This window comes from Cynocephalus volans, chromosome 8 (genome assembly GCF_027409185.1).
Source record: "Cynocephalus volans isolate mCynVol1 chromosome 8, mCynVol1.pri, whole genome shotgun sequence".
In the NCBI taxonomy this organism is placed as follows: Eukaryota; Metazoa; Chordata; class Mammalia; order Dermoptera; family Cynocephalidae; genus Cynocephalus; species Cynocephalus volans.
Genome location: NC_084467.1, coordinates 124,193,118 through 124,218,264, shown reverse-complemented (window position 1 = coordinate 124,218,264; position 25,147 = coordinate 124,193,118). Strand labels below are relative to the sequence as shown.

Sequence of the window (25,147 nt, the reverse complement as noted above, 5' to 3'; positions counted from 1 at the left end):
GTTATATGGTCTGAGAATTCTGATCGTCTCTGAAGGGAAAGACCAGCTATTCTTTAAAATAAGTCCCTGAGGCCTACTGAATTGTTTTGGACATATACCTCAGAAGTACAACCTATACTATCACTAAAATTTTAAAAATGTAACTTAAAGCGATTAACACAGGATTGAATTCAGATAAAGAACAAAAAGCAGAACGTAGGCATCTGAAGCCATGAGTTTGAATTATAATTTTAGGCCTTCCCTCCTCTTTCCTGGCTAACCCAATTACTATTATGCTGATTTTTAAGAAAGAAAATGGTTTCAAAGCTTGGATAAGAGGTTTTTAAAGAAAAATCTATTAGAAAATATATAAACTTACAGACTGTGAATTGTTTCTTGTTCAAAGATCTGGTATCAGAAATAGATGAAAGGGAGATAGAGGGCAGTGTGGTGTATTAGGAACATGGTCTTTGAAGTCAAAGACCTAGTTTATAAAACATTTCCTTCACTTAGTAGCTATGTGTCCTGAGTCCTTTTTGGTATGTAAAGTGAGGGTAACTCCTCTTTTAGAGTGGTGATAAGGATTTCACAAGATGATATATATAAAATGGCTATAAACTAGGTACTCAATAGTTAGTAAAGGAGGATATGGGTGTAAAGAAAAACCAGAGTCCCATAACAGAAAGTAAGTAATTCTCTGTAATCAGAGGGACCAGGTTTCGGGTCAGACAAGTTAGAATGATGTCTCTGCCACTGCCACGTATGGTCTTGGCTTGTGATTCCAAGTAAAAGGGGGGACTACATCTGTTTCCCTCCTCCAGTGTTATATAATAGCTCAGGTAGAGAACATGAACTAGTTTAAGCCAGTCACAAACTCGGCTAACACATGATTCATTATGACATCTGCCCGGTATATGCAAAGAGCTTTGTGGTCCACTGGACCTGAAATTTGGTCATTAGCCATGAGATTTGGGGTAAATTAGATAATCATTCTCATTTTAGCTTTACATTGTTCAAATGACTCCTTTTGCCACAGTAAGTACATATTTCAATGACTTTAAGTAGCAATACTTTATTTTTGTTAAAGACTAATTTCCTAGTTATTTGCAATGAAAATATCCTGTAAGTCTCTAGAGTACGATTTCCATTTTATAATGGGAAGAAATAGATGAGTACTACTACTTTAGAACCTTCCATAAGAGATACTCAATACCTTTACTGTAGGGGAAAAGAATTATCAGTTTATAACATTCCCAAAAGTACAATTCTGAAAATGCCAGTTTGGTTCTTTAGGACTCAAAACTTTAATGGTATACCCATCATACAGTCAGAAAGTAAAACAATCCCTCAAGAAAAAAACCAAAAACACCAAGATCTTCTCCAACCACAATTATTTTTAATCTATGAAACAGAATTTCCTTACAAATTAAGTGGCTTTTGCAGTAGTGACACTTATCATTGATGTGATCTGTTTGTTTAATGTAGTCAGAAGGGAAGTAGGGCCTATTATTTTGCAAAAATTGAAAAAAGTACCATCATTAAGATAAGGAAGAGAAAGATTTGTATTCCATCTGTTCTGGGACATATAAGGTGAGAGTGAAGTCTCTCAGTTGGAGAACTTATGGATATTGCTGGAGGAATTGGAGATGCTTTCTATTAAGCGGGTAATCCCTCTTCCCCGAATGCTGCTGTTTTGGCCAGTTTTCACTCCAGATGGGTAGTCACCTACAATATTGAAAACATGAAAAATGTAGCAATTTTATAATGTTATTATAAAGAGATGAGTCAATTAACTGACTCATCCTACTACAGGCCTCTCACTGAGCCATAGTTAAATGGATCAAGAATAGGAAAGATTCTTACAGTAAAGGCAAAAGACTGAACATGAATGTTTATTTTTAGGGCAGGAAACCTTAACTGAAGTTCTTTAGGCACCACTTGAAATTTCATTCTAAATGAAATTTAAATTAATTAAAAATTTTAAAGTATCTCATCTTTCAAAAGACATCATCACATCAAAACTATAAAACTACAGCTGCAACAAGAAAAACAGGTATCTTTAAAGTGCCTGGAACAAAAGTCTAAGGAATAAGTTACACTTTATCAAAGTGACACAAAAACGTACAAATCCAAATTGTTTAAGGTGCCAAGTAAAACCCCAATTCAACAAGCTCCTTATATCCTAAAGCTAATTTAGAAACATCTGTTTAAGTACAACACCTAGTGATCTCAGTAAGCTTTAAAGCCCTCACCTCCTTAAAATGCATTTTTATAAAATATAAGATGCTTACCAAAGGATATGTTTGATCTTTGTTCCTGACTAGAAGAGTTGAAATGAGAGAATCCTGGACTCTCCCCTCTTAGCTTCTGTAAGTAACAGGAAAACCAGAAAAAAAAAGTTTATTTCTTATTAGTTATTGGATGGTCTATTTCAATTTCAAATTACTCTTTAAAACATGCAAACTAACACCCACTTTTCCAATTTCTGATCTGCATTTGCTGCAAAGGGGAGGAGAGAAATAGGGTAGACTGGGTCAAAAAAATATTTTTTTTAAAGATAAAATTATAGCATGTTTGCCGATAAAAATGATTCAAAACAAAGAAAACCCCCCCCACCCCTGATGATGCAAAAAAGAGGGAAACATTACTGGAGCCATGTCCTTGAGTGGCAAGAGAACGGGATCTAAGATAAGAACATTGATATTTCATTCACTAAAACAGGAGTAAAAGCAGAGCATATGGCAGATGAGGTGGAACATGTGGAAAATCTCTCCTGATTGTTTCTATTTCCTCAGAGAAGTAGGAGACGAGGGCATCAGCTAGAGCAAGGGTAAAGGAAGAGGTGATGAAGTTTGAAGGGAAGAAGATGAGAACTAACTGTTTAGGAGAGTGAGATTAATGAGACTAGAGAAATGGATAATCGTCAGGCAACACTAAGGGCCCACATAAAGTTGGTGGTGATGAATATTCAGTAAGACCAGACAGCATGGTTGCTTCTTTAGCCTCATTTAGCTTCACAGGTACAGGAGAGTTAGATTTAATCAGGATTAGTATTTGTCAAGTATGACGAAGAAAAGAGGGCCAATGGAGTTGACGGTAAGTGCAAGGCAGTGGAAATGACAGACAGGGAATCCAAGCTGGGAAGGAAGGTGAGGAGTGGGGATGGAGGTGTTTATAAGAAGGGGACACAAAGCTGCAATAGTACTCATGGGAATGATGCCCCTGCAATTGTGCAGTGCAGTGGCCCTGGAAGGGAGTGTAGAACAGTGGAGGCGTAAATGAATTGAGGCAAAAGAATTGTTCACATCAGGGTGGTAGAGGAAGATGGTGGTAGTTAGAAAGGAGGATGCTTGAAATTGAGGTTATGAAGGAGGTGCCACTCTGAGAGGTGAGAGAAAATCTATAAGTCCTGGGCTTCCTGTGATGACTGATGTAAACAATAAAAAGTTACATTAATGAAATTAATTTTGGTGATGTCCGCACAGATGGTTATTATGGGGTTATGGCAAGGTTTCTAAACCTGTGCACTAATGACATTTTAGTCTGGATAATGCTTTGTTATGGGAGGCTGTGCTGTGTAGGATGCTTGGCAGCATTCCAGGACTTTGTCCCCTAGTTGTGACAACCAAAAAATGTCTCCAGAAATTACCAAAATGTCCCCTGGGAGATACAAAATTGAGTTGAGAGCAACTGGGCAAACAGTTAAGGGAAAAGGGAGAGAAAGGTCTTGCCCAGAGCACATATGGAGGGCTCCAGAATCCCTCCTTTCTTATTTTTAAATTATCTAGTAAAATGGTTATTTGGTGTATACTTCTATGAGTTTTAACACATGTATAGATTTGTCTAACAACCAAAATCAGGATACAGAGTCATTCTATCACCTCAAAAACCTTTCTCATGCTACACCCTCCCCCAACCCCCAACCCCTAGAACCACTGATCTGCTCTTCATGACTACAGTTTTGTCTTTTCAAGAGCATCACATAAATGGAATCATACAGTATACTGTACAGTATAAAATCTTTGTATACTGCTGCTTTCTCTCAGCGTAATTAATGCCTTTGAGATTCATCCTAGTTGCTGTATGTAAAGAATAACATTTAGTTATTATCTACTGTGTTCCAAAGTAGAGGTCTTGGCACTTTCATATATTGCTGCATTTAATCCTAATAGCTACTAGCCCCTATTATTGTTCTTGTTTTACAGAAAAGAAATCAGCACAGAAATTTCAAGTAACTTGTATAGGGTCATATAGCCTGTATGTGGCAGAGCCTGAAATAAAACTCAAGAATTCTGACTCTACAGCCCATACTTTTTTTTTTTTTTTAAGAAAGAGCCCATACTCTTAACCACTATGCTTTTAGCAGTGTAGAGAGGCCTACTAAGTAAATACCAAGAAGGAAAGAAAAGTATTAGAGAAATTAGATAGCTTTTGATTAAATTCTGAATTAGGTCTTAAACATTTTTAAAGTAAATATTTAAAGTATTTAGATTTAATTTTTGTAAATGTTTAGATGTGTTCAGCATAAAGACTAAATGCCAATTTTAATTTTCTTGAAACTTTGTTAAATATAGTGGGAAAATATACCAGCAAAGAAAAGGATTTTATGCAAGATCCAACTGGATTAAGAACTGTTTGACATTCCATGAAGGATTTCAAAAAAATGTTTAAGGGAAGGGAAAGAAACAAAGGCTTGATCTTTAGCTGCTGTTGGTCAGGACCACATCAAGTAGGACTCCCAGAAATCAACAGCTCCCAAAAGTCAGCTCCTTACCTGGTAACGCCCTGCATCCAAAACAACCATTTTGGGTGTCACACTACTGCTGGCCTCATAATCCTGTAATGGTACATGAGCCTCTGTGAGCTGGACTCCAAAAAGAGTGACCAGAGAATTACTAATGCAGTACCTTTAAAAGAAAACAAGAAAAAGCTTATATCAGAGTCTCATGTGATGCACTCTAAAAGCATTCACATTTTACAAAATCTAATATAAAGAAAGCATCCGAGAGATACTGTTCTAAATCGGGAAAAAAATAAATTTAGAGATTCAGAGAAGAGATGGGAATAGGTAGCAATACATATTATAGAACAGGTTATTACTAATAAGCAATCTTCTGATTACCAGATAAAACTTTAAGTTCATTCTAAGCGAATGGGAATGAGAGTGAAGATTACCAGGATTCTCAAATATTTAAAGCAAGGAGAGGGCAGCAGCAGAAATAAGACAGCAACCATAAATACTTATCTATTCTTGGAACCAACAATTACTTGTTGTGTGAACGGAGTACCAGAGCACCCAGAGATCTGGGGCTCCAGGTGCTATCACTACAAATAGAGAAGAAACAGGTCTATGTTTTTGGAGCACCTTCACAAGGAAGTGCTGTCCTTAATAATAGTAGGGAATTTCACTCTCCCACAGAAGTCCCAGGAGGAAATTTTCAGTGAGTGCCTTTGAAGGCTCACCTAAATTGCTCAGGTGAGTAGTGACACGGACAGAGGAGTAAAAGTAACATGAAATAAAAAACCTACTTTGTTTTTAAACAGAACTGTGGAAACAGGGGTGCCAAAAGCAATGCAAGCAAAATGGCACAGAAGAATTCAGTGCAGAACACAGAATTATGAAGAAACCCTTTCCCCAACTTACGCAATTTTCTTGCAAACAGCTAAAGCACAGAAGAGAATATCATTTTCTTCATGCCACTTGCACCTGTACAAAAAAATGGATTTTAATGTCCTAAATGAAGTAGCACGGCTTAAGTTGCCATATTTCTAACTTACTTAAGAGAAACTAACACTGTTAAAGTTTCTAACATAACACACACAAAATACTTTTTTGTTTTTTGTCATCTGGCCATTACAGGGATCCAAACCCTTGACCTTGGTGTTACAAGGCTGTGCTCTAATCAACTGGGCTAACCAGCCAGCCCAAAATAGATTTTTTAAAAACAGATTTTTATGTTATCTCCTCTGATGGAAATTAATGACACTATGTAAACTACACATAACTGTAATAGTTAAATTTTACCTTGAAATAAAATCAGTGTTCTAGAAACGCATTAATGACTATGGTTAACATGTACTCATTCGACAAACATTTACTGAATGCACACTATTTGCCAGGCATTGTTCTAAGCACTAGAGCTATTAGTAATGAATGAAACAAATTACTGTCCACACAAAACTTACTTTCTAGTAGGGAAAACAGACCAAAAAAAGATATGCAAGCATAATACATAGTAAGTTAGATAATAAGTTCTAAAGAAAAAATAAAGAAGAAAAAGACAATATGAAATACTGTGGAGGGGCAAAATTTTAGATAAGGCGGCCAGGAAGGGAATCACTGGTGGTGTTTGAGTGGAGAGGAAATGACCAAATTAATTTTATGATTCAACAAACAGTTACATACACTGAAATAATATACTTTCATGACAAGAGCTACTACAGACTTGTGTATATCTTTCCATTGAGTACACAGTCTATTAAGACTCAGAACAGCACTACTTGCATAACACGAAGCATGCCTAAACTTGGCAAGAACCTTCATTCAAAATTACAAACATGCTAAACAGCAAGTACTAAGTCAGTTATTTGCACTGAATAGAAGTTATTTAACTGAATGAAAGACTATCTAAAAATGAGATTAAGAATTTCCCACCATTTTTCCAAAGAAAAGTGATCCAATAAATGTGATTCATAAAACTCTAACTCTAAAATGATACTTAGGTTAAAACTAAACCTAAGTTCTTTTACCACCACATGGAATCAAGTAGTTTCTAGTTAGTTTTGCTCCTTGTCTAGAACCTAAATCCCAAGAGCAACTACCTCATGTACACATTTTCCATTGGAGATCAGATTTAAAATGAAAGCAATCGAAAAACTAACAATACGCTCCACTATTAACATCAGCCAACAACAATAAAAACCAAACAAAAAAACCTTACAAAAATTTGGTCCCAGGGAAAAATGCCTCCAAATCTAAGTTACATTATTGAAAATGACATTATTTTGATCTGTTTTTACTAATGTTTCTTGATCCTCTTCCTCCAAACCACCTCACCGATCGCATTACAAATATGAGTATATTTTCTAGTAAAGGAAGATTCATTTATAAATCTGTCAAAAATCAGTACTTCTTTATAAACTTTGTTAAATTCACAGCTTACTCCCAAAGATCCATCACTCTCTCTCACTCACTCAAATGAAGTGTGTGCAGCATAAAAGGCCTCTTCTCTTCTTTATCTCAAAAGGTCCCAATGGTCTCCCTTCCTCCTATTTCAGGGTTAAGATTCCTCTTTCTTTTCAAAGATAACCCTGCCTTATGAACCACTGTCATCCTATAGCTACATATGTGCTCTAGTCAAACTGACTCACTGGTTTTTCTTAGACACTCTCCATGCTTTCATTCCTGAGTCACTGTTCAGGCCATTTTCTTTTCTTTTTTAAAAATTAATTAATTAATTAATTAATTAATTAATTAATTAATTAATTAATTAATTAATTATTTTTAAAAAAATTTTATTTTGTCGATATACATTGTGGTTGATTATTGTTGCCCCTTACCAAAACCTCCCTCCCTCCTCACTCTCCTCCCTCCCCCCAACAATGTTCTTTCTGTTTGCTTGTCGTATCAACTTCAAGTAATTGTGGTTGTTATATCTTCTCTCCCCACCCCGCCGGTTTGTTCAGGCCATTTTCTATGGGGTGGGTTCTCCCTTCAACCCAAAGCTCTTCTCACAGAAATTCTATCCATCTATCCAAAAGAACCAATTGAAACATTTATTCCATAAAGTATTTCACAGTTTTTAAACCTTACACTGAAGTGATTCTCATCCGGTTTACCATAATCTTTTGCAACTCTTTTAAGAGTTACCAGAAATTACCTTACATGACTCTAATGTCTTCACATGCTTTACTGCTATTATCAGACAGGAGACTCTGAGGGCAAGGACGATTCCATATTTCCCACAGAACCTAGTCTAGTGTCTTATGTACGAGAGCTGCTCAAATTTTTGTTAAATATAAAAAGCTCATTAAATTGGACTAAGAAAAACTATTCTAAAATGATGTCAAAATACAAAACTGCATCTCTTAATAATTACTATTGCTGGGGCTTCTGGTCCAAAGTAGTGAATTAAACACATACATACATTGATCTCCGCTTGCTCCCAAGACCTTAGTCAAAGAACAAAAATGGTAGATATCCATAATAAACAAGAAAACAGGAAGCGGCCTCCATTTTTGAGAATTTGTGGAAAATATAGTAAATGAAGGCATAGTAACTGATGAATTTGGAGAGAAGTCACAGCCTTCAGTGCTCACAGAAGTGGCTGTATCAGTAGATCTGCCTATCAGAATTCTGGAGAGGCTCTGTACCTGTGGACACATTACTACCCAGATAGCAGAAGTGACATGAAGCTGAACTTCTGTACAAAGAACAGTCAACTTCTCTGACCCCATGCAAAGAAGTAAACTGTTCTTGGAGAACCAGGCAGCAAGAATGGATGCTGGTACCCTAAAGCAAAGCCCTCTGTATTCTGGAATTTAGGATTCTGTCTCCAGCTTAACATCTAGCTCCCTTGTCTGCTTTACCTACACAGCAAAGCCAAATCAGTTGATAATCTCCACTGAACAATACTAAACACTACTCCGATTTGCAGCCTTATTTCTAAATATGAACACTAACCAAGGACAATGAGACATTCAAGGAAAGCCTGCAACATGAAAAAGACCAAAACAGGAAGACTAAAACTCTCAACCCAAAAGAATGAGATAATCTGAGGAACAAAGGCAAACTAAAAGCCTTGATTCACTAAGCACCTCAAGGAGATTTGCAAAATCGTTGCACCTGGCATCCCAGTTTTTCTCCTTATCTCTTCAACCCTTATCAACACTGATGATAGCTACGATGATTTGTGTAACATGACAGCAACTGTAGGCTGAGAGGTACTGAGACCTCAAAAAGTCTGCCCAAGTTTTAAAATGTCAGAGCTTGTTAGGGCTCTATGCTGAGTCCTCTTTTCTTTCTGCTGTCTGCCTAGGTGATCTTATTTATACTCTGTAAGGTTCATCAAGGAAGAGGACTTGCCTCTCTTCATTGTATCTTTAGTGTCCAGAAGAGTTCCCAGCACACAGTGAAAAGAATGCTGACCTAAATCTCTCCACCGAGCTCTAGGCCTGGAAGACCAGGGGCTTGCTTTTTATCCTCAGATCTGAGGCCTCACCAGTGCCTCTGAATGTTCTAAACTTGCTCCTCTCTTCCCTTTCCATCCAGTAGTATGCACCACAAACCTACTCATCGTCTTTCGTCATTTCTTTCCATCGTCTCCCTGTGTCCACTCCATTGGCAAAGTCCACTGTTTTTTACCAATCCAAAATCTAGCTATTCTTCTCAATCTTTGTCACTACTCTAGTCTGAGCCATTTCTTGCCTATAGAAATCATCTAGTAATCACAGACTCTATACTTCCTTTCTGGCCTCCTTCCAATAGATCCATTAAAAACTCAGAGATCTTTTAGAAACCTAATATGTCACTTCCCTACTTGATAAAATTCCTTCTGATTGCCACAAAGGCCTTATGTTTCTGGCCCCTCCTTATTTCTTCAACCTCATCTTGTGCATTTTTCTCTTTGCCCACTACTCCCCAGTCACACACTGACTAACAATCTCCAGCAAACACCAAGCTTTTATCTTCAAGGCCTTTGTATCTCTCTGCCCAGGAAGCTCTTGCATTTTTTGCATGGCTGCATCTTTCCCCTGCCTTCAGATCTTAGCTTAAAGGTTATGTTCTCAAAAAAAGTCTTCTTGACCATTCTAAAAAGTAGCCTACCTTCCTGCACACTGTTCTCTACGACAGTATCCTGTTAATAATTTCCCTCTTAGCACTTACCACAAACTGAAATTACCATTTTCTTTATTATTTACCATATATCTCTTTCCTACTTAAGTGTTTAGCTTCATGAAGGCAGGGACCACATTAATTTTGCTCACGGTTGTACCTTCCGTACAGTGCATAGCACAGTGCCTTGCAGAAGAGATGTTCAACATATACATTTTTTAACAATTGTACATATTTGTGCAGTACAGTGTGTTGTCTCAATACACACATATGCTGTACAATGATTCACTTAGGGTAGATGGCAGTTTTGTGCCAGTTAAACCACCAGTTCGCCCCCACCCCCTTCTCGCCTTCTCGTAATGATTATTCTGTGAGAAACACTTTTTTTTTTCCTTAAGATACTACGTATGAGTGAGATCATGTGATATTTGTTTTTCTGTGGCTGGCTTACTTCACTTAACTGATGGTCTCCAGTTCTATCCATTTTGCTGCAAATGATAGGATTTCTTAATAAGTATCTGTAGATTAAATAAAGGCTGCCATATTTTAGTTAGCAGGACACTGACAGTGAATTAATCCAAGGATAATTACGACAAGAAGCATCAGGAAAGAATGGCAGATCTATAAAAATTATAAATATTCTAGCCTCCACATTTTTTTTTTCCTCGTGCATGACTGGTTGGTACAGGAATCAAACCCTGGACCCGGCTGTTATCAGCGTCACGCTCTAAACAACTGAGCTAACCAGCCGGCCTAGCTTCCAAATTAACATGATCGTTACTAACAGTCTGCTTACTTAAGATTCTAATATTCACTTTGTCTAACTCAATTTCACCAATATAAAACCTATCCATTTCTCCTAGAGCTAGAGACATTGACCAAAATTTTTAATTTTTAATAGGTGGTTAAAATCAGTGTTTGAAATGAGTCCCATTTGCTTATATTAACATATCTGAACAACAGTTTCTATTGTCCACTACAATCCAAACACCTTTGTAAAATACTATATATTAGTATCTTCTTACATTATGAAGCTCAGGAAAAGGTAGATCCATCCTGTCCAAAGCACTTTACTACTAAAGTGCCTAAAGTACTATGTAATAGTTTCACCCTTGACAAAATCCCATGGCACAAGCCTCAAAGAATGTCTTACACCAAAGCTACTCTAGTTTTGTTGCAGCGTATATTTATTCTACTGAACTCAATACTTTAAATTATTCAATCTTAAACAAGCTTTTTTTCACATCTTAACCAAAATTGGAATGCATCTTACAACTGAAAGTATTCTACAATTGCTATTTGACAGTCCAGAAATAGTTGACATGGCCTGAGCATGTACAAATTAGATTATTATTCTTGATGGTAACCAGACAATTGCAATCCTTCAATGTTTTAGTCAACAAACCATTTAAAGATTATTTGAGGAAGTACTGGTTTGTCTCTAGAAACTTTCTATTGACCTCTTCTGATAAGATCAAGAAAGAGCCAGCATCAATAGTTGCAGAAAGAGTGTCAGTGGCTTGGGGAAAAACCCCAGAGAGAGTAGTGGAATTAACTGTCATTTAGGAAGTGCTGTATCACCAACACTCTTGACAGCACTGAGGACAATAATGTATAAAAACATGGACAATAAATGATTCCAAATGTGAAGTTTTAGAAATACTTTAGTGAGTACTGAGGTACTGATACATAAATCCAAATATCCTAAGACATCATCCATGAACTTTGCAGATTAACAAGAATGAAAAAAAAAAAAAACAAAAAAAAGCAGACAAAACCTACACCTACAGCATAACTAGAAGACAGTCTACAAAACTCAATTGAATATAAAAAGAAAAAAGTAAAAGTATTTTTGACTATATACTTTCTGACTACTCTAAAGAAAAACAACTGTAAACAAATTCTGAACTGCTGTATGTCTTCTTTTTTATTTTTGCAGTGGTATCAATTCTGAAACTACTTTGAACGTATTCTAGGATTGAACAAAGTAAAAATATTGAGAGCCAGGTTTCTCACTCTCAGAGAAAGAAAATACAAAAATAGAAGTGGAAAACTAAACTCTATGGTATTGAATTGAAATTGTAGGTTCAGTATGAACTCATGGTGAGCTAAAATAGTGATATAGAGACAGATGCCTAGCTACAAAAAAAATGTGTATGGAGGATATGTACATATACATACATATATTTCTTAGCTCTCTCCACTGAGGGGACCCAGAATCAATGACACTCTAGTAGAAATGAGCACACTTTGGGTAAGTACCCAGATCCTATCTCCTAAATACTGTCCTCCACTAAAAGGAACCAGGGATCATTGGAGAAATGGCTAATCCAAGGCTGGAGCAGAGAAAGTACAAAATGGGCTTAGAACATACTGTACAGAAAGCAAAAAAACACTCAAAGAATGATGATACAATGTGTTTACAGGTGATGGAATACTAAGCACCCAGATATGATCATTGCACACAGTATGAATGTACCCCATTATCATACTGTACTCCATAAATACATACAATTATGATGAGTCAATTAAGAAAAATTAAAGAGAGAGAGAAAAAGAGAAATAGGTGGTAGAATAGTGGTTACCAGAGGCAGAGAAAGGGAGGGGAGAGGGAGGCTGTGGAAAAGATTATAGACTGGTACAAAGTTACAGTTAAAGAGGAAGAATAAATCCTGGTGCTCTAGGGTGATAATAGCTACTAATACTGTATTGTGTATTTCGAGACAGCGAGAAAACTGGATCTCAAATGTTATAACCACAGGGCTGGCCAGTCAGCTCAGCTGGTTAGAGCACAGCCTTGCAACATGAAGGTCAAGGATTTGGAACCCTGTACCAGCCAGCCAATTAAAGTAGAAAAAATAAAAATAAAAAGGAAAAGAATGTTATAACCACAAGGAAATGATAAACATTTAGGTGACAGATATGCTAACTATTCTGATTAGATTTTTATATAACATATGTGTGTACTGAAACAACAAACTGTACAAAAAAAAATGAAGCAATGTCAAAAGAATACAGAAACCAGTGCTTGAAGGGATTCCCAACTGGCCATATATGGAACAATCTGAGCTTAAAAATAAATTATGATAATAACAGGTTATAGTCTGCTGAGTGAAACAGAAATCCATGAATCCATAATCATATAAATAAATGGAAAAAAAAAAATAAATCGGTAAAAAGGAAAAGCTCTTTCTCACAGTAGAAGGCCAAACAATAAAGGCAGAAGAAATAATAGGATTAGGAAAATCACCATTTTGCAAACACAGTAATAACTAAGTCAGGCAAAAATCATCAATGAGTTCTAAAACTAGAATATGAAAGTTTGAGGAACAGAATATCTACCTAATCTCAAAGTATTTGCCCATAAAATATTTATTAAGTATAAGGTGAAAAACACTAACTTTTCAAGGGAGAAATCTGGCAGACACTATCTTAAGCAACTAATCAAAGTTATCATCATCAGTAAAGAGACAGACTGTCATCTTATGCCTCCAGATATAACAAACTGAGAAGACACATCATCACTTTTGTGGTATTCCTGCCAAAAATACATAACCTCAATCTAATCATGAGGAACTACAGACCAACTAAAACTGAAAAAATTTCTATAAAATAACTGGCCTGTACTTTTCAAAAATGCCAAGATTATGAAAGTCAAAGTAAGAACTGTTCCAGATTAAAGGAGCCTAGGAGACATAACTAAATGTAACATGACGTCCTGGATTGGACTCTAGATTTTTTGTTTTGTTTTGTTTTTTGCTATAGAAGATATTGGAACAACTAGCAAAATATAAATATAGTCTTGATATTAGATAATAGTATTGTATTAATGGCAATATCCTGACTTTAATAATTATACCATGGTTATAAGAGAAGTGTCCTTATTCCTAAGAAATACACATCAAAGTATTTAGAGGCAAAGAGACATAATATCGGCAACTTACCCTCAAGTAGTTTAGAAAAAGAAACTGTGTATATATTTAAAGAAAAAATTATAAAAATAATATATTAAAATGTTAACAATTAGGTAATCCGAGAAAATGGTATGCAGGACTTCAGTGTACTCTTCCTCCAAATTTTCTGTAAGTCTGACATTATTTAAAAACAAAAAACAACTTTTCCCAGTTTATTTCACTTACATATTCACATATAAGAGTTTTGTATAATAAAAAAAAGATTTTTATATCATACAGAAATTCTAAGTACTAAGAATGTGTAAGTTTATTTGGCAGGCTTTTTTTTGTTTTTCAGAGGTACACAAAGTAGCAATATATCTTACAATCAATGGAATCTTTTACTATATTTAAGGAAATACAATGCTTCCAAGGTTTCATAGAAAAATATCACATAGAAGGGCAAAAACAACTAGTCCTACCAAGTTAAAAATCACTACACTACAAAAACATTATCACTACCTTGTGTTGCTAGAATAATCCCACATGGACACATCTAGGAGGCTTCGAACCCAGGTCTTGGAGGGCTCCTTGAGAAATTTTTCCTGGTAGATCCCCACTATAAGGTCCTCTACAGTGCGAAGTTCCAGATTTTTCCTGATTTCTTCCATTGGTAAATAGAAAAACACATAAACTGTTGCATTTAGGTACTCAGAACATATATATCAAAATAGAAACAAATGTAGATATTATAGTACACTTCTGCAGTGACCCAGAGTTTTACTTACCTGATGTCTTCGCCATATGCTTCAAACACCAGTTGACTCTGGCTCGATCATCAGACTGGAAAAGAAAAAAAAAACTTATTTTCTCCTATTTTTGAATTACTTTTAATTACTGCTGTCCTTTCAAACTGAAGGATGGGGTGTAGGAGAGAGAGAATGAGGAGTTTGTGACAATTAAATGAGAACTATAAAGAAAGAGCAACATATATCAGAAAAGATTACTACTATTATTAACCAGTTACATTTACATAGCCTTGTTAACATACTTTATGAAAAGCAAGTGAGACTTAGGGTAAGTAAATGAAGAAACCAATGTTCAGAAAAAGATTTGGTCATCTGTTCTTGGTTATACTAATAGTTAGCAAGGTTAAAACCCAATTCTTGCAATGATTCCTAGACAGAAGACTTCAGACAAAATAAAGAATATAGTCTCTCTAAAAATTGCAAAAAGAATGAAAACAAACAAACAAAATATTACAAAAAGAGGAGCAAAGAAAATTTTGAATAAAAGGTAATCTTGCTTGGAGAACACATGTACAAACATTCTTCATCCATTCTTCACTAAAAAGACAATTCAGATATTTCATAAGAACTCAAAACATCAGATTTACCAAAGCAGAAATACGTTCAGTTTTTATAGTCTTCAAAATCCCTCCAAAACCAGAGAAATTTAAAAAAGGCATTATACCATAATTAAATTCAAAACAATTCAGAACGAACATGTTTCTAACACACACAGCTAGTACACAGGCAAAAATCCTTTCTGTTGGGACCTTTTGTGGATCTTTTGGTATCTAAGTAAATACCTTAAAAGAATTTGAAATTACCTTGCAGTAGATAGGTGGCCAGTTCCCTGGGTTTGGATGAATAAATCTATAAAGGTTTTGTAACACAGTTGCTTGGTCATGCCCAGATTCAAAGTTTGAAATAGGAATCTTGTGACTACAATCACCTGAAGGAAATAAAATGGAAGTAGAAGTTCAAATTTTGACCAAGACAAATATTATAGGGTAGTTACAGAAGTTGAGATACAAGAAGAGAGTAGTGGGTAACTCATATTTAAGCACTTGTAACAAGCCTGGTTATGGTTAGGTATTTTACATATTTTATTTCATAATCTTACAGCCACTCTAAGAGATAGATGATATACACATATGAGGGTACTTCAAAAAGTTGGTAGAAAATGGAAGTAAAAGATAATACAAAAATCTTTCCATGAAGTTTCTGAAGTACCCTCAAATAAAAGAAGAGACAATTGAGAATTATGGAAGTTAGACGTTAATAAAGTGAGTACTCAAACCCAAGTTTAAGTGACCAAGCCCACAGCGCTTCCAATATTCCCATGTTGCCTTTCATGAGTGTTTTATTAACAAAGCTGGAGAACTTAATAGTAATGACTGCTTTTTGAAAGGTTGTATAATGATTTCTACTTCCAAGGGGAACAAAAATGGACCAAGTAATTCAGACCAACCCTCCCACAAAAAAAAAAAAAAAAGGCTTAAGGATATTAACAGCATACACAGCAGTAAGGAATTATTGGGTCAAGATGCAAGAGAAGACAGAAATCCAGAGGTGAGACTAGCTTTGGGGGGAGTTCTTTCCCTGTGTCATTTGCCAATTCCAGAAGCAGCAGCTGAATGTACTTTTGACAGCTTTTGGAGCCTGGCTTTCTATGCCCCCAGGTGTCTGAAAGATGCAAACATAAATGCTCTCTGGAGGCAGGCAACATCATTATAAGCCTCAAATTACTATGAGATCATTTTTTTCAAATACTCTATATAAATAATTAGGTACACAAATAAAACAAGAATGAGAACCAAACCAAAGTTGATAGAAAAAGACCCACAGGTACTTCAGATACCGAAGTTAATTAGACATGGATTTTTAAATGATCATGTTTGTATTTGAGGAGATTAAATTATGAATTTCAACATAAAATTGGAAACTATAACAAAGACGTAGGAGTAGTTCAACTTCTGATAATGACAGACAAGGGAAAATCTCAACAAATGAAACACCTGCTTGACAGGACTGTAGAGATAAAAATGCAGTGAGAACTATAGGCACAAAATCTTGAGGAAAAAAAATCCTGGAGAGCTGAATCTGATATTTGGGTTTGTTTCTCCCCAGGGGCATTAACAAACTATGGAAGAAAAGATTTAGAGGCTGAGAAAGAGTTTTAACAGACCTAGGGCTAGTAAGAATTAAAAATATTTCAGTATTACTTGTGCAAATAAAAATAAGAAAATTCCATTGTCTTCTGGCTTCCATTTACTCATGCTGTGAAGTTACATGTAAATTTTTTCTAGTAAGGGTCAACTAGAAATAGACTGACCCTCATTAGGTCTGAAGCCCAATTCTGAATTGCCTCCATATCTCTGAAATTGCGTTAAAGTAATCTGAGATGGCTAGTGACTCCAGCTTTCTGCCAAAAGCAATCATCAATCTTCTTTGGAGAGGAATAACACGTTTTCACATATACTGTTAAGTACTCAACTAAAATTAACGAGACATATGAAGAGATCTGATAACTTGGTTGGACATCCAGATAACCAACAGACTATAAGAACAGCCCCGAAAGAAGATCCCTATAACAGGATTATCAGACATAAAACTTTAACTAGGCTCATTATGTTCAGGGAAATAAAAAATACTAATAATTTCTGCAGAACCATAAGAAAGAGCCAAATGTAAATTCAAAAACTGAAAACATATTCCCCAACCCATTTTATGATGGCAAAACAACCTTGCCAACAAAATTAGAAAAGGTTAATCTCAGTTTTTAATATAAACGCACAAATCCTAAAGGAAAATAGTAGCAAACAAACTTAGTAATTTATTTAAGAGATATATTGTGACAATGTCAGGTTGGTTCCTAGAATGCAAGGTTGGTTTAACATTAATAAATCACCATATGAAAAAAGACACAAATCACCTGAAATGCAGAAAGAGCATTCATTAAAAACTTGTACCTGATAACTTCCTAGCCAAAGTGGAAGTAGAAAAAAACTTCTTTATCCTGATAAAGACTGCATACCCCCCCCCAAATAAATAAATAAATAAAAAGAAACCTACAGCAAACAGCATGCTCACTAGTGAAACATTAGAAACCAGAAATTCTAGTCACCATACTAAGGCAAAACAAATTTTAAAAATTTTAAGATATGTAGATTAGAAAAAATAAGTAGTTTTGCAGATATGACTATATAAGTAATTTACTGAAAACTCAGTTTAACAATGAGTGAGATAAAATCAAAATATAAAAGTAAACCATTAGAAAATATAATTTCAAGAGATATCACTTACAATAGGAGCAAAAATCAGTATGATAAACTATAAACTTAAAAGATCATTAAGATCATTATGAAGACAATTATAAAACATTATTGAAAAACATCACAGACCTACAAAATAAGAAGGTAGGCCTACACTCAAGATGGAAAGACTCAATATCATGAAGACACTAGTTTTCTCCAAAATGATCTAAAATTTTAAAGGAGATTTCCATCTACATCCCAACAAGTCTTTTTGTGAAACATGGAAAACTGATTCTAAATTGTATATGGAAAAACAAAGCCATGATATCAAAAGGTAGCCATGATATTCCAAAAGAACAATGTCAGGGGAGTTATCTAACTAAAAATATTATCAAACTATTATGTTTAAGAAAATGATATTGACACAAAAAACCAAGTAGACCAATAGAACAAAGAACAAAAAGAGCCACACAAATAGAAACATGATATGACTCAGATAGCATTGCATATTGGAGAACAGATTATTCAATAAATGGTACTGAGAAAAAAATGAAACTGAAAAAAATGAAAGACAGTAAAAAAATGAAACTGAACCTCATACCATACATAAATCAATTCCGGGTAGAAAAAGGACTTGGGTACAAAAAAATAAAAGTATACTCTTTGGAATAAAATAGTCATTTATGACCTTCAAGTTGAGGATAATTCTTAAGCAAGATATAAAACCCACAAAATATAAAAGACTGATACATTTGCTAAATTAAAAATAAACACATCTGTTCATCAAAAGACACCATAAAAAATACAAGGCAAAAAGTAAAAACAGGTATCTGCACACACACAAAATCAATAAGCAGACAAGATATAAAAGTCCACAAACCAGTAAAAAAACAAACAATGCAACAGAAAAATGGATAAAAGATATCAAGTTAAACAAATACAGGTACAGAAATATATACACAATATGTTAATTATATGTTAAGTAAATAAAAGTTCAAACAAGAAAAATGAAACATATTATTTAAATAAATATGTACATACATGTGGTAAAAGTATTCAGAAAAGAAAGGAAATGATTAACACAAAATTCAGAATAGTGGTTCCCTTATAAAGAGGGGGACACAATCAGGGAGAAATATAGAGAACTTCAGTTGCACTGGCAATGTGCTATTTTTTTCAGCTGACTGGTGGTTGTCATTGCTGATCATTAATATTCTTTCTATCTAAAATGAATGTTACAGTCTTTTTTTGTGTGTATGAGTTTCATCTGAAAAGTTGATGGGCCTTTTGTATAGGAAGCTGAGAGCAGTTTTCAAAGTTTTGCTTGTTTTAAAGCAGAACTTCTCTGAAGAAATTCATTAACCAGTAAAACAGATGGAAGCATAGCTCCTTTAGTTGAAGTGGAGAAGAGAAACCAAGACCTTTTACCTCCACCCTCATACAGAATCTGAAGCACCTCTTCAGAGGAACAGAATTGGGGGAGGTGGGAGAGCGTAATCACTGGACTCCACGCAGACATTCCTTCCAATCCTGAAATTCTAATATGCTAAACTACAATGCCCATGAAGCATTGACTTGATGCCACTTACAGTTACTTCATAAAAGATCAGACAGCACAGAAGCATCTGAAAGATCTTAGCTACTACTCAAATTGATCACAACCACATGTAAATACACTCCAGTGTGTTACTGTATGAAACATGGTCTTCAAATCAGCTCGATTACATTAGCACATGCATTTAAAGTTATTATGTTGACGCAGCTGTCACTCTAATAGTCATTTATCTTATTTAACTGGAACATTTCCCAGGGTTATCAAATTGGCAATTTAAGACATGTTTAAATTGGTAAGTTCCAAACATGTTAAGTTTCCTTGAAAGAGAAACATTGTGCTCAGTTTCAATTAGTTTGAATAATAAACTAAGAAAACATTCCTAGAATCTTTAAATTTTTTTGTTTTAAAGAACCATACTTTCTGGGCAGAGCCCGTGGCGCACTTGGGAGAGTGTCGCGCTGGGAGCACAGCGATGCTCCCGCCGCGGGTTCGGATCCTATATAGGAATGGCCGGTGCGCTCACTGGCTGAGTGCCGGTCACGAAAAAGACAAAAAAAAAAAAAAAAAAAAACGAACCATACTTTCTGTTAATCTGGTTAGTTTGAAAAAGTTGCAAAAATAAGCTTTTAAAAATAGTCTTTTTAAAAAAGGATTTATCAGAATCAAAATAGCAAAGAAACGGTAAGACAGTGACACTCTCATAAATGTCTGGCACATAGTAGGAATTCCAATGCATTCAATACGTGAACAAACCAGAAATAGAGCTTAAGTAAAAATGTGAAAATTAACTCACTAGCTAAGTTTCTATTAATAGCTTTTTACTACTATCTACTTGGTTCAATAACCTCAGACAATGTAGTGCTTGGGGAGATAAGGTATGTTCACACTTCAAAGCAACTAAGAATTTTTCTTTTATATTGTTTTATTACTTTTTTTACAATATAATTCCAAATTATATAAGGGGACCTATTAAAAAGTTTTCCCTTAAACTCCTTATTTCACAGCCCACAGCCCCAATTCCAGACAAATAAAAAATGGATTAGTATATATTTTTCGCTAAGACTGGAAAAAATTTAAAATACGTAACCAAAAATGAGTCCCAAAATATTCTCACTTATAAAGAACAGTGTAAGTATTAAAGTACAGCTACTTGTTATGGCATATTTGAAAAGTTTCTAATTTTAAATACTTCTACAGACTAGTTGTCCACATTTTTAAAGAAAAAAATACTTTAGATACAGGAATCATTAAATGGTCTCCAAACAAGGACACTTTCGAATATAAATTTTTAAAAAAACAAAACCTGGTACCATGATTTTCATTCTAGTCAAACAGGAAACTGCTTAAAACCCAGTTTCTAGAAAGGACTTCAAGAGCTTAGGTATATATACTCATGCCCTTTAGTTGCAAAATACTTGTTTTCCTCATCTAAAAAAGTCAGAGCTGTTTTGTCTGCTTACCACTATTAGTTTTCAAGCACTGACTTTTTTAAAAAAACTTTTTGAATGGACATCCCTGTAAATGGTTCTAAATCTAGATAATCTGAGACCTCTTAAAAGACTTTTCTAAATACCTGGCCACTAAAAGCAGCTGACCTTGAGGCCAAAAGACATGCAGAAAACCAAACCACAATCCCCTGAAAGGAAAAGAGAAATTATACACTAAGTCTATAAAAGTTTTAAAGTTTTTAAAGATCACAGACACCATCCACCAAATCTATAATGATTGGCCAACAATAACATAAGATTATTCTTCCCCCAACTCACATTTTATGTGTTAATGGAATAAGTCTTAACCAGGTGTACATATATTCAATTCCTATATTCTACTCCATTTCCTTTATACTTACTTGCGGCCTGACAATGAAACCGAAACCCTCGTGGAATTTCACCTATAACATAAAATATTTTGTTGAGAGACGCAGAAATCTGGAAGTTCTCTAGTTGTGCTACAATAACATTCCATAAGATAACCAAGTCATAACATAGATAATTTTTATTATGTGAAGATACAAAAGATAAAACTTCCATTGTGGTTTTCTTTTTTAAAACCAAAAGTATGATGACTATCAAAAAATGTTGGTATGTTGTCTAAGCTACTTTTAAAAGCAAGTTACTCCTTACAGAGAAGGAAAGACTAGACAAAGAAAGCTTGTACCAAAGGAGTTTTAGGCAGGGGTCCACGAATAGGCCTTAGGGAGTCATGAGGCCTTTGACGCACCAAGGTGTATATGCATTTCTTAGAGGGAAAAAATTCTCCAAATTTTAACTTTTTAATATTTTACAACCATATGAAAAAAAGCTATTTGACTTGTCCAAGGCAGCAATAGTCACAAATACTATTATCAAATGAAGTTAAGATAAAAAATATGCACTTTAAAATCTAGCATCTACTTTAACTGGCTACTTACCAGGATTTATAAAACTGTGAAAATCTGCCATAATACCTTCTTGAAGAGAATATTTAACACAGCCAATTTCACAAGGGAGGAAATGCTGTTCACAATGAGGTAGCTCGCCATGGCTAAAAATGTCCAAAAAATAAAAAACACCTCCAAAGAGAGCTAAAAAAAAATAAATAAATAAAAGAAAATGAACAAATGAGTGTCTCATATTTACCCCTTCCACAAGTGACTCTTTAGTTCAAGGAGAAAAACAAATTTTAGAACCATTTTCTTTGTATTCCTATATTCTTAAATGAGCTGGAAAAGAGAAAACTTAGCTGTACCAGATAAATCAAAATTTTTATAATTACACTTATCAAGTACTCAAGTAGTAAACACTCTTGGCATGAAGCAACAAACTATTCAAACTTGCAGCCAGCTCTACGTAATTCAGCTATATGGAATGATATAGGAAAAGTTGTGACTTATATCCAACAAATACAAAGGTTTGGGAAATAAAGCTAAGCAGAATTAGTGTAGAAAAATTAATATAAACAATGGACAATTTTTACCTTTTTTATTTTTCCAATACAAACAAGAACATCTATAAATTCACTAAAGAAAGAAATAAATGTGAGAATGTGTGAAGTGTTCTTATTTATCGGGATTGGCCACATATAAGACAATTAAAAGTTTATTAGTGTTCAACAAAGGCAGAACATAATTAATAAAAACAGCCCGAAGGAACAGCAAGGACCTTTATTAGCTCTTCTAAGCTAGCTCAATAATTCATCTTTACTCTTACTCTACCCACCCCCAGGATATTTTTAAAATTTTATTTTTAATTGACAAATAATAATTGTATATATTTATGGGGTACAATGCAGTTTTTATGTATGTATACTTTACAGAATGATTAAATCAATTTAACATCTCTCACTTCACATACTTATTTTCTATGGTGCAAACATTTAAAATCTCTTTTGATTTTGAAACATACATTATTATTAACTATTGTCACCATGCTATACAACAGATCTCAAAAACTTATTCTTCCTGTCTACCTTTATAACAAGTGTATGTAAGTGTTGAGGTATAAATGAGTCTAAGAAGCATATATGACATACGAAGAAGTAGAAACCAACAGACCAGATTTTTGTCATAAAGAAAAAAAAAGCCTCTGCAGTATTATTTCAACAAATGCAAATTACCTGATCTTTCATAACTTTGGTGGCATAATACTTAAACATGTGTGGTCAGTACTTCGAAATGGAGGATCAAAATGGACAGAAAATATTTTTACTAATCAATATAGTGTTTTGAGCATCCAAATTTATCTAAGCAGGGCCGACCTGTGGCTCACTTGGGAGAGTGTGGTGCTGATATCACCAAGGCCATGGGTTCGGATCCTATATAGGTATGGCCGGTTCGCTCACTGGCTGAGCGTGGTGCTGACACCACCAAGCCAAGGGTTGAGATCCCCTTACCGGTCATCTTTAAAAAAACAAACAAAAAAACAAAAAAACCAAATTTATCTAAGCAAAGTATTTCAGTATTACTCTACCTTGATCACTTTTTAGAGACAAACTTGACATATCTGGGGGTGAAACATTCTGCTTTGGTACAAGCATGCCAGGCCTCGTCAGTGGTGTGGAAACAGGTTTCTGAAGAGGAAGAGAATGATTGACCGCATACTTAAACTCTTGCTGGGCACTTTAGACCATATAATTACATTCAACAAAACAGTTATTTCAGTAACTTCTCAAGGGCAACAAAACCAATGAATAAATAAATGCCTGTCAATAAAATCAACACCCAAAGGCAGACAACAGAAAAAACTATAAATACTCTGAATCAGGTGAGTGGTAAATAACCAATTCAACTACTACTGAAAGCTATTTGCCCACTACTGATTATCTAAGCTAATCTTCCTGAGCCACCTACTATGTGCCAGGCCTGTGGCCAAAAGAACGCCATGACCCAAAGTGCTCTGATATTCTGTTTTCTTCTCACTTAAAGTAAAAACCAGATCATGTTGACTTCAAGTCTCACATGAGGTATTTCGAGTCTCACATGAAGTATACACATAACATAGCCTAAATTTGGGGGGGAAAATGTCTTTAAGAAATTACAGTAAGAAGAAAAATCAAGGCTTGCAAGTATAACTAAAGCACAAATCCAACTGACTAGCTCTTCCACTCAAACGTAAATACACAAAGTAAAGATCTCTCAAACCTAAAGCAAGCATAACTCTCTTGAATTTCAATCCAATGTTGACAACTTAAGAATGGAATTTTACATGTAAGAATGAAGAGAACACCGAGGAGGAGAAAAACCCCAATTACCTTGCACTTTCCTGACGCAAATTAGCAAGAAAACAAGTTTTATTTAGTACTTTAACACTCTACTACTCAGAAATTTACCCAAATTAAATTTATTCATCTCTTTCACTGTAAGCCATACAAACACCAACATCTCCAAGTCTTGTTATTCCAACATTTTAAATGCAGCAACTGGCTCGGTTCCAGATGCCTTTTTAAAAGATAAGTCCAAACTACTTTCTTTTAAGCATCCAAAGAAAGACTCTTTGATCATAAAAGATTTGAAAGGGACATTCAGAGGTCATCTAGTATGGCCCTTAAATACCAACTCCCATTCCTGATCAAGTTTATTGTCTAAAGGTTTCCTACCAACGTGTGCTTTAGTTACCGAGCCTGTTGGTTTTTTAACAGGCATTCCGACACCAGGAAAAAAACAAAAACAAAAAAACCCGAAAAACCAACACACACACCAAACAAACAAACAAACAAACAAACAAACAAACAAACCTCTTCTTTGCACTAACCCAAATCCCCCGCTAGTCCACCCCTGACATTCACCCATTCACTCATCCAGCACTTACTGAACGTGCCTATGTGCCAGGCAGGTGGCTGCTCTTCTCTAACTAACTTTACCTGCTTCTCTGAAGGCCCGGAGTCCTTTCCCTGGACGGCCCTCCACTCTCGAGCCATTTCTGTGTATTTCTCCTTTTCTTCCTCCCTCAAGAGCTTTGGGAGATTAAAGGAAGAGACAAGAGAAGCAGCGGTGAGAACCAGGTGCCCCGGACCCCGCAGACAGATGCCTCGGCATTACAGGGAGGCGGCTCCTGCGTCGGTTTTCCCAGGGCCAAGTACAGGGGTCTCACTCTCCCTCCTGTATGGGCCAAGCGGTCACTGAGCTCCTAGAGGCCTGTCGCCCTACCACTTGCCCAACTGCCCTGCCCGGCTCGGCCCGGCTCACTCCACTCCTGCCTTACCGCCCAGTCTGCGGAGCAATAGGGCATAGCATCAGCTATGCGAGCCACGGGCAGGCCTCGCCGCCGTAGCTCAGGGATCTTCTCCCGCACGAAGAAGTAGTAGGCATTACGGCTGGCCCTGCGGTTCGGCATGGTGAGCGTTGCCAGGCTTCGACGTGAGCCTGA

At 35.5% G+C, this 25,147-nt stretch overlaps 1 protein-coding gene across 2 annotated transcripts; it reads right to left on the bottom strand.

Annotated features, from left to right (window-relative positions):
* Positions 1–1,585: 1,585 nt before the first annotated feature.
* On the bottom strand, positions 1,586–25,114 carry MAEL (maelstrom spermatogenic transposon silencer). 2 transcript variants are annotated; one of them, XM_063106903.1, is made up of 12 exons: positions 24,983–25,114; positions 24,642–24,734; positions 23,252–23,351; positions 21,715–21,867; positions 21,154–21,195; positions 15,320–15,444; positions 14,496–14,550; positions 14,230–14,371; positions 5,624–5,686; positions 4,754–4,886; positions 2,271–2,346; positions 1,586–1,704 (listed from the first exon to the last, which is right to left on the bottom strand). In XM_063106903.1, the coding sequence occupies exons 1-12, from the start codon at positions 25,112–25,114 to the stop codon at positions 1,586–1,588; spliced, it is 1,233 nt and encodes a 410-aa protein (XP_062962973.1). The 2 variants fall into 2 exon arrangements, with proteins under 2 accessions (XP_062962973.1, XP_062962974.1); XM_063106904.1 differs by lacking the exon at positions 24,642–24,734.
* Positions 25,115–25,147: the final 33 nt, after the last annotated feature.

What these genes read in the sequence shown, in the direction of transcription:
- MAEL (XM_063106903.1), bottom strand. Translation starts at nt 25,114, where the DNA reads ATGCCGAACCGCAGGGCCAGCCGTAATGCCTACTACTTCTTCGTGCGG. An exon ending in ATTGCTCCGCAGACTGGGCG is followed by an intron (nt 24,735 to 24,982) that starts GTAAGGCAGGAG and finishes AATCTCCCAAAG; the next exon opens with CTCTTGAGGGAGGAAGAAAA. An exon ending in GATTATTCTAGCAACACAAG is followed by an intron (nt 5,687 to 14,229) that starts GTAGTGATAATG and finishes TTTTTTGTACAG; the next exon opens with GTGCAAGTGGCATGAAGAAA.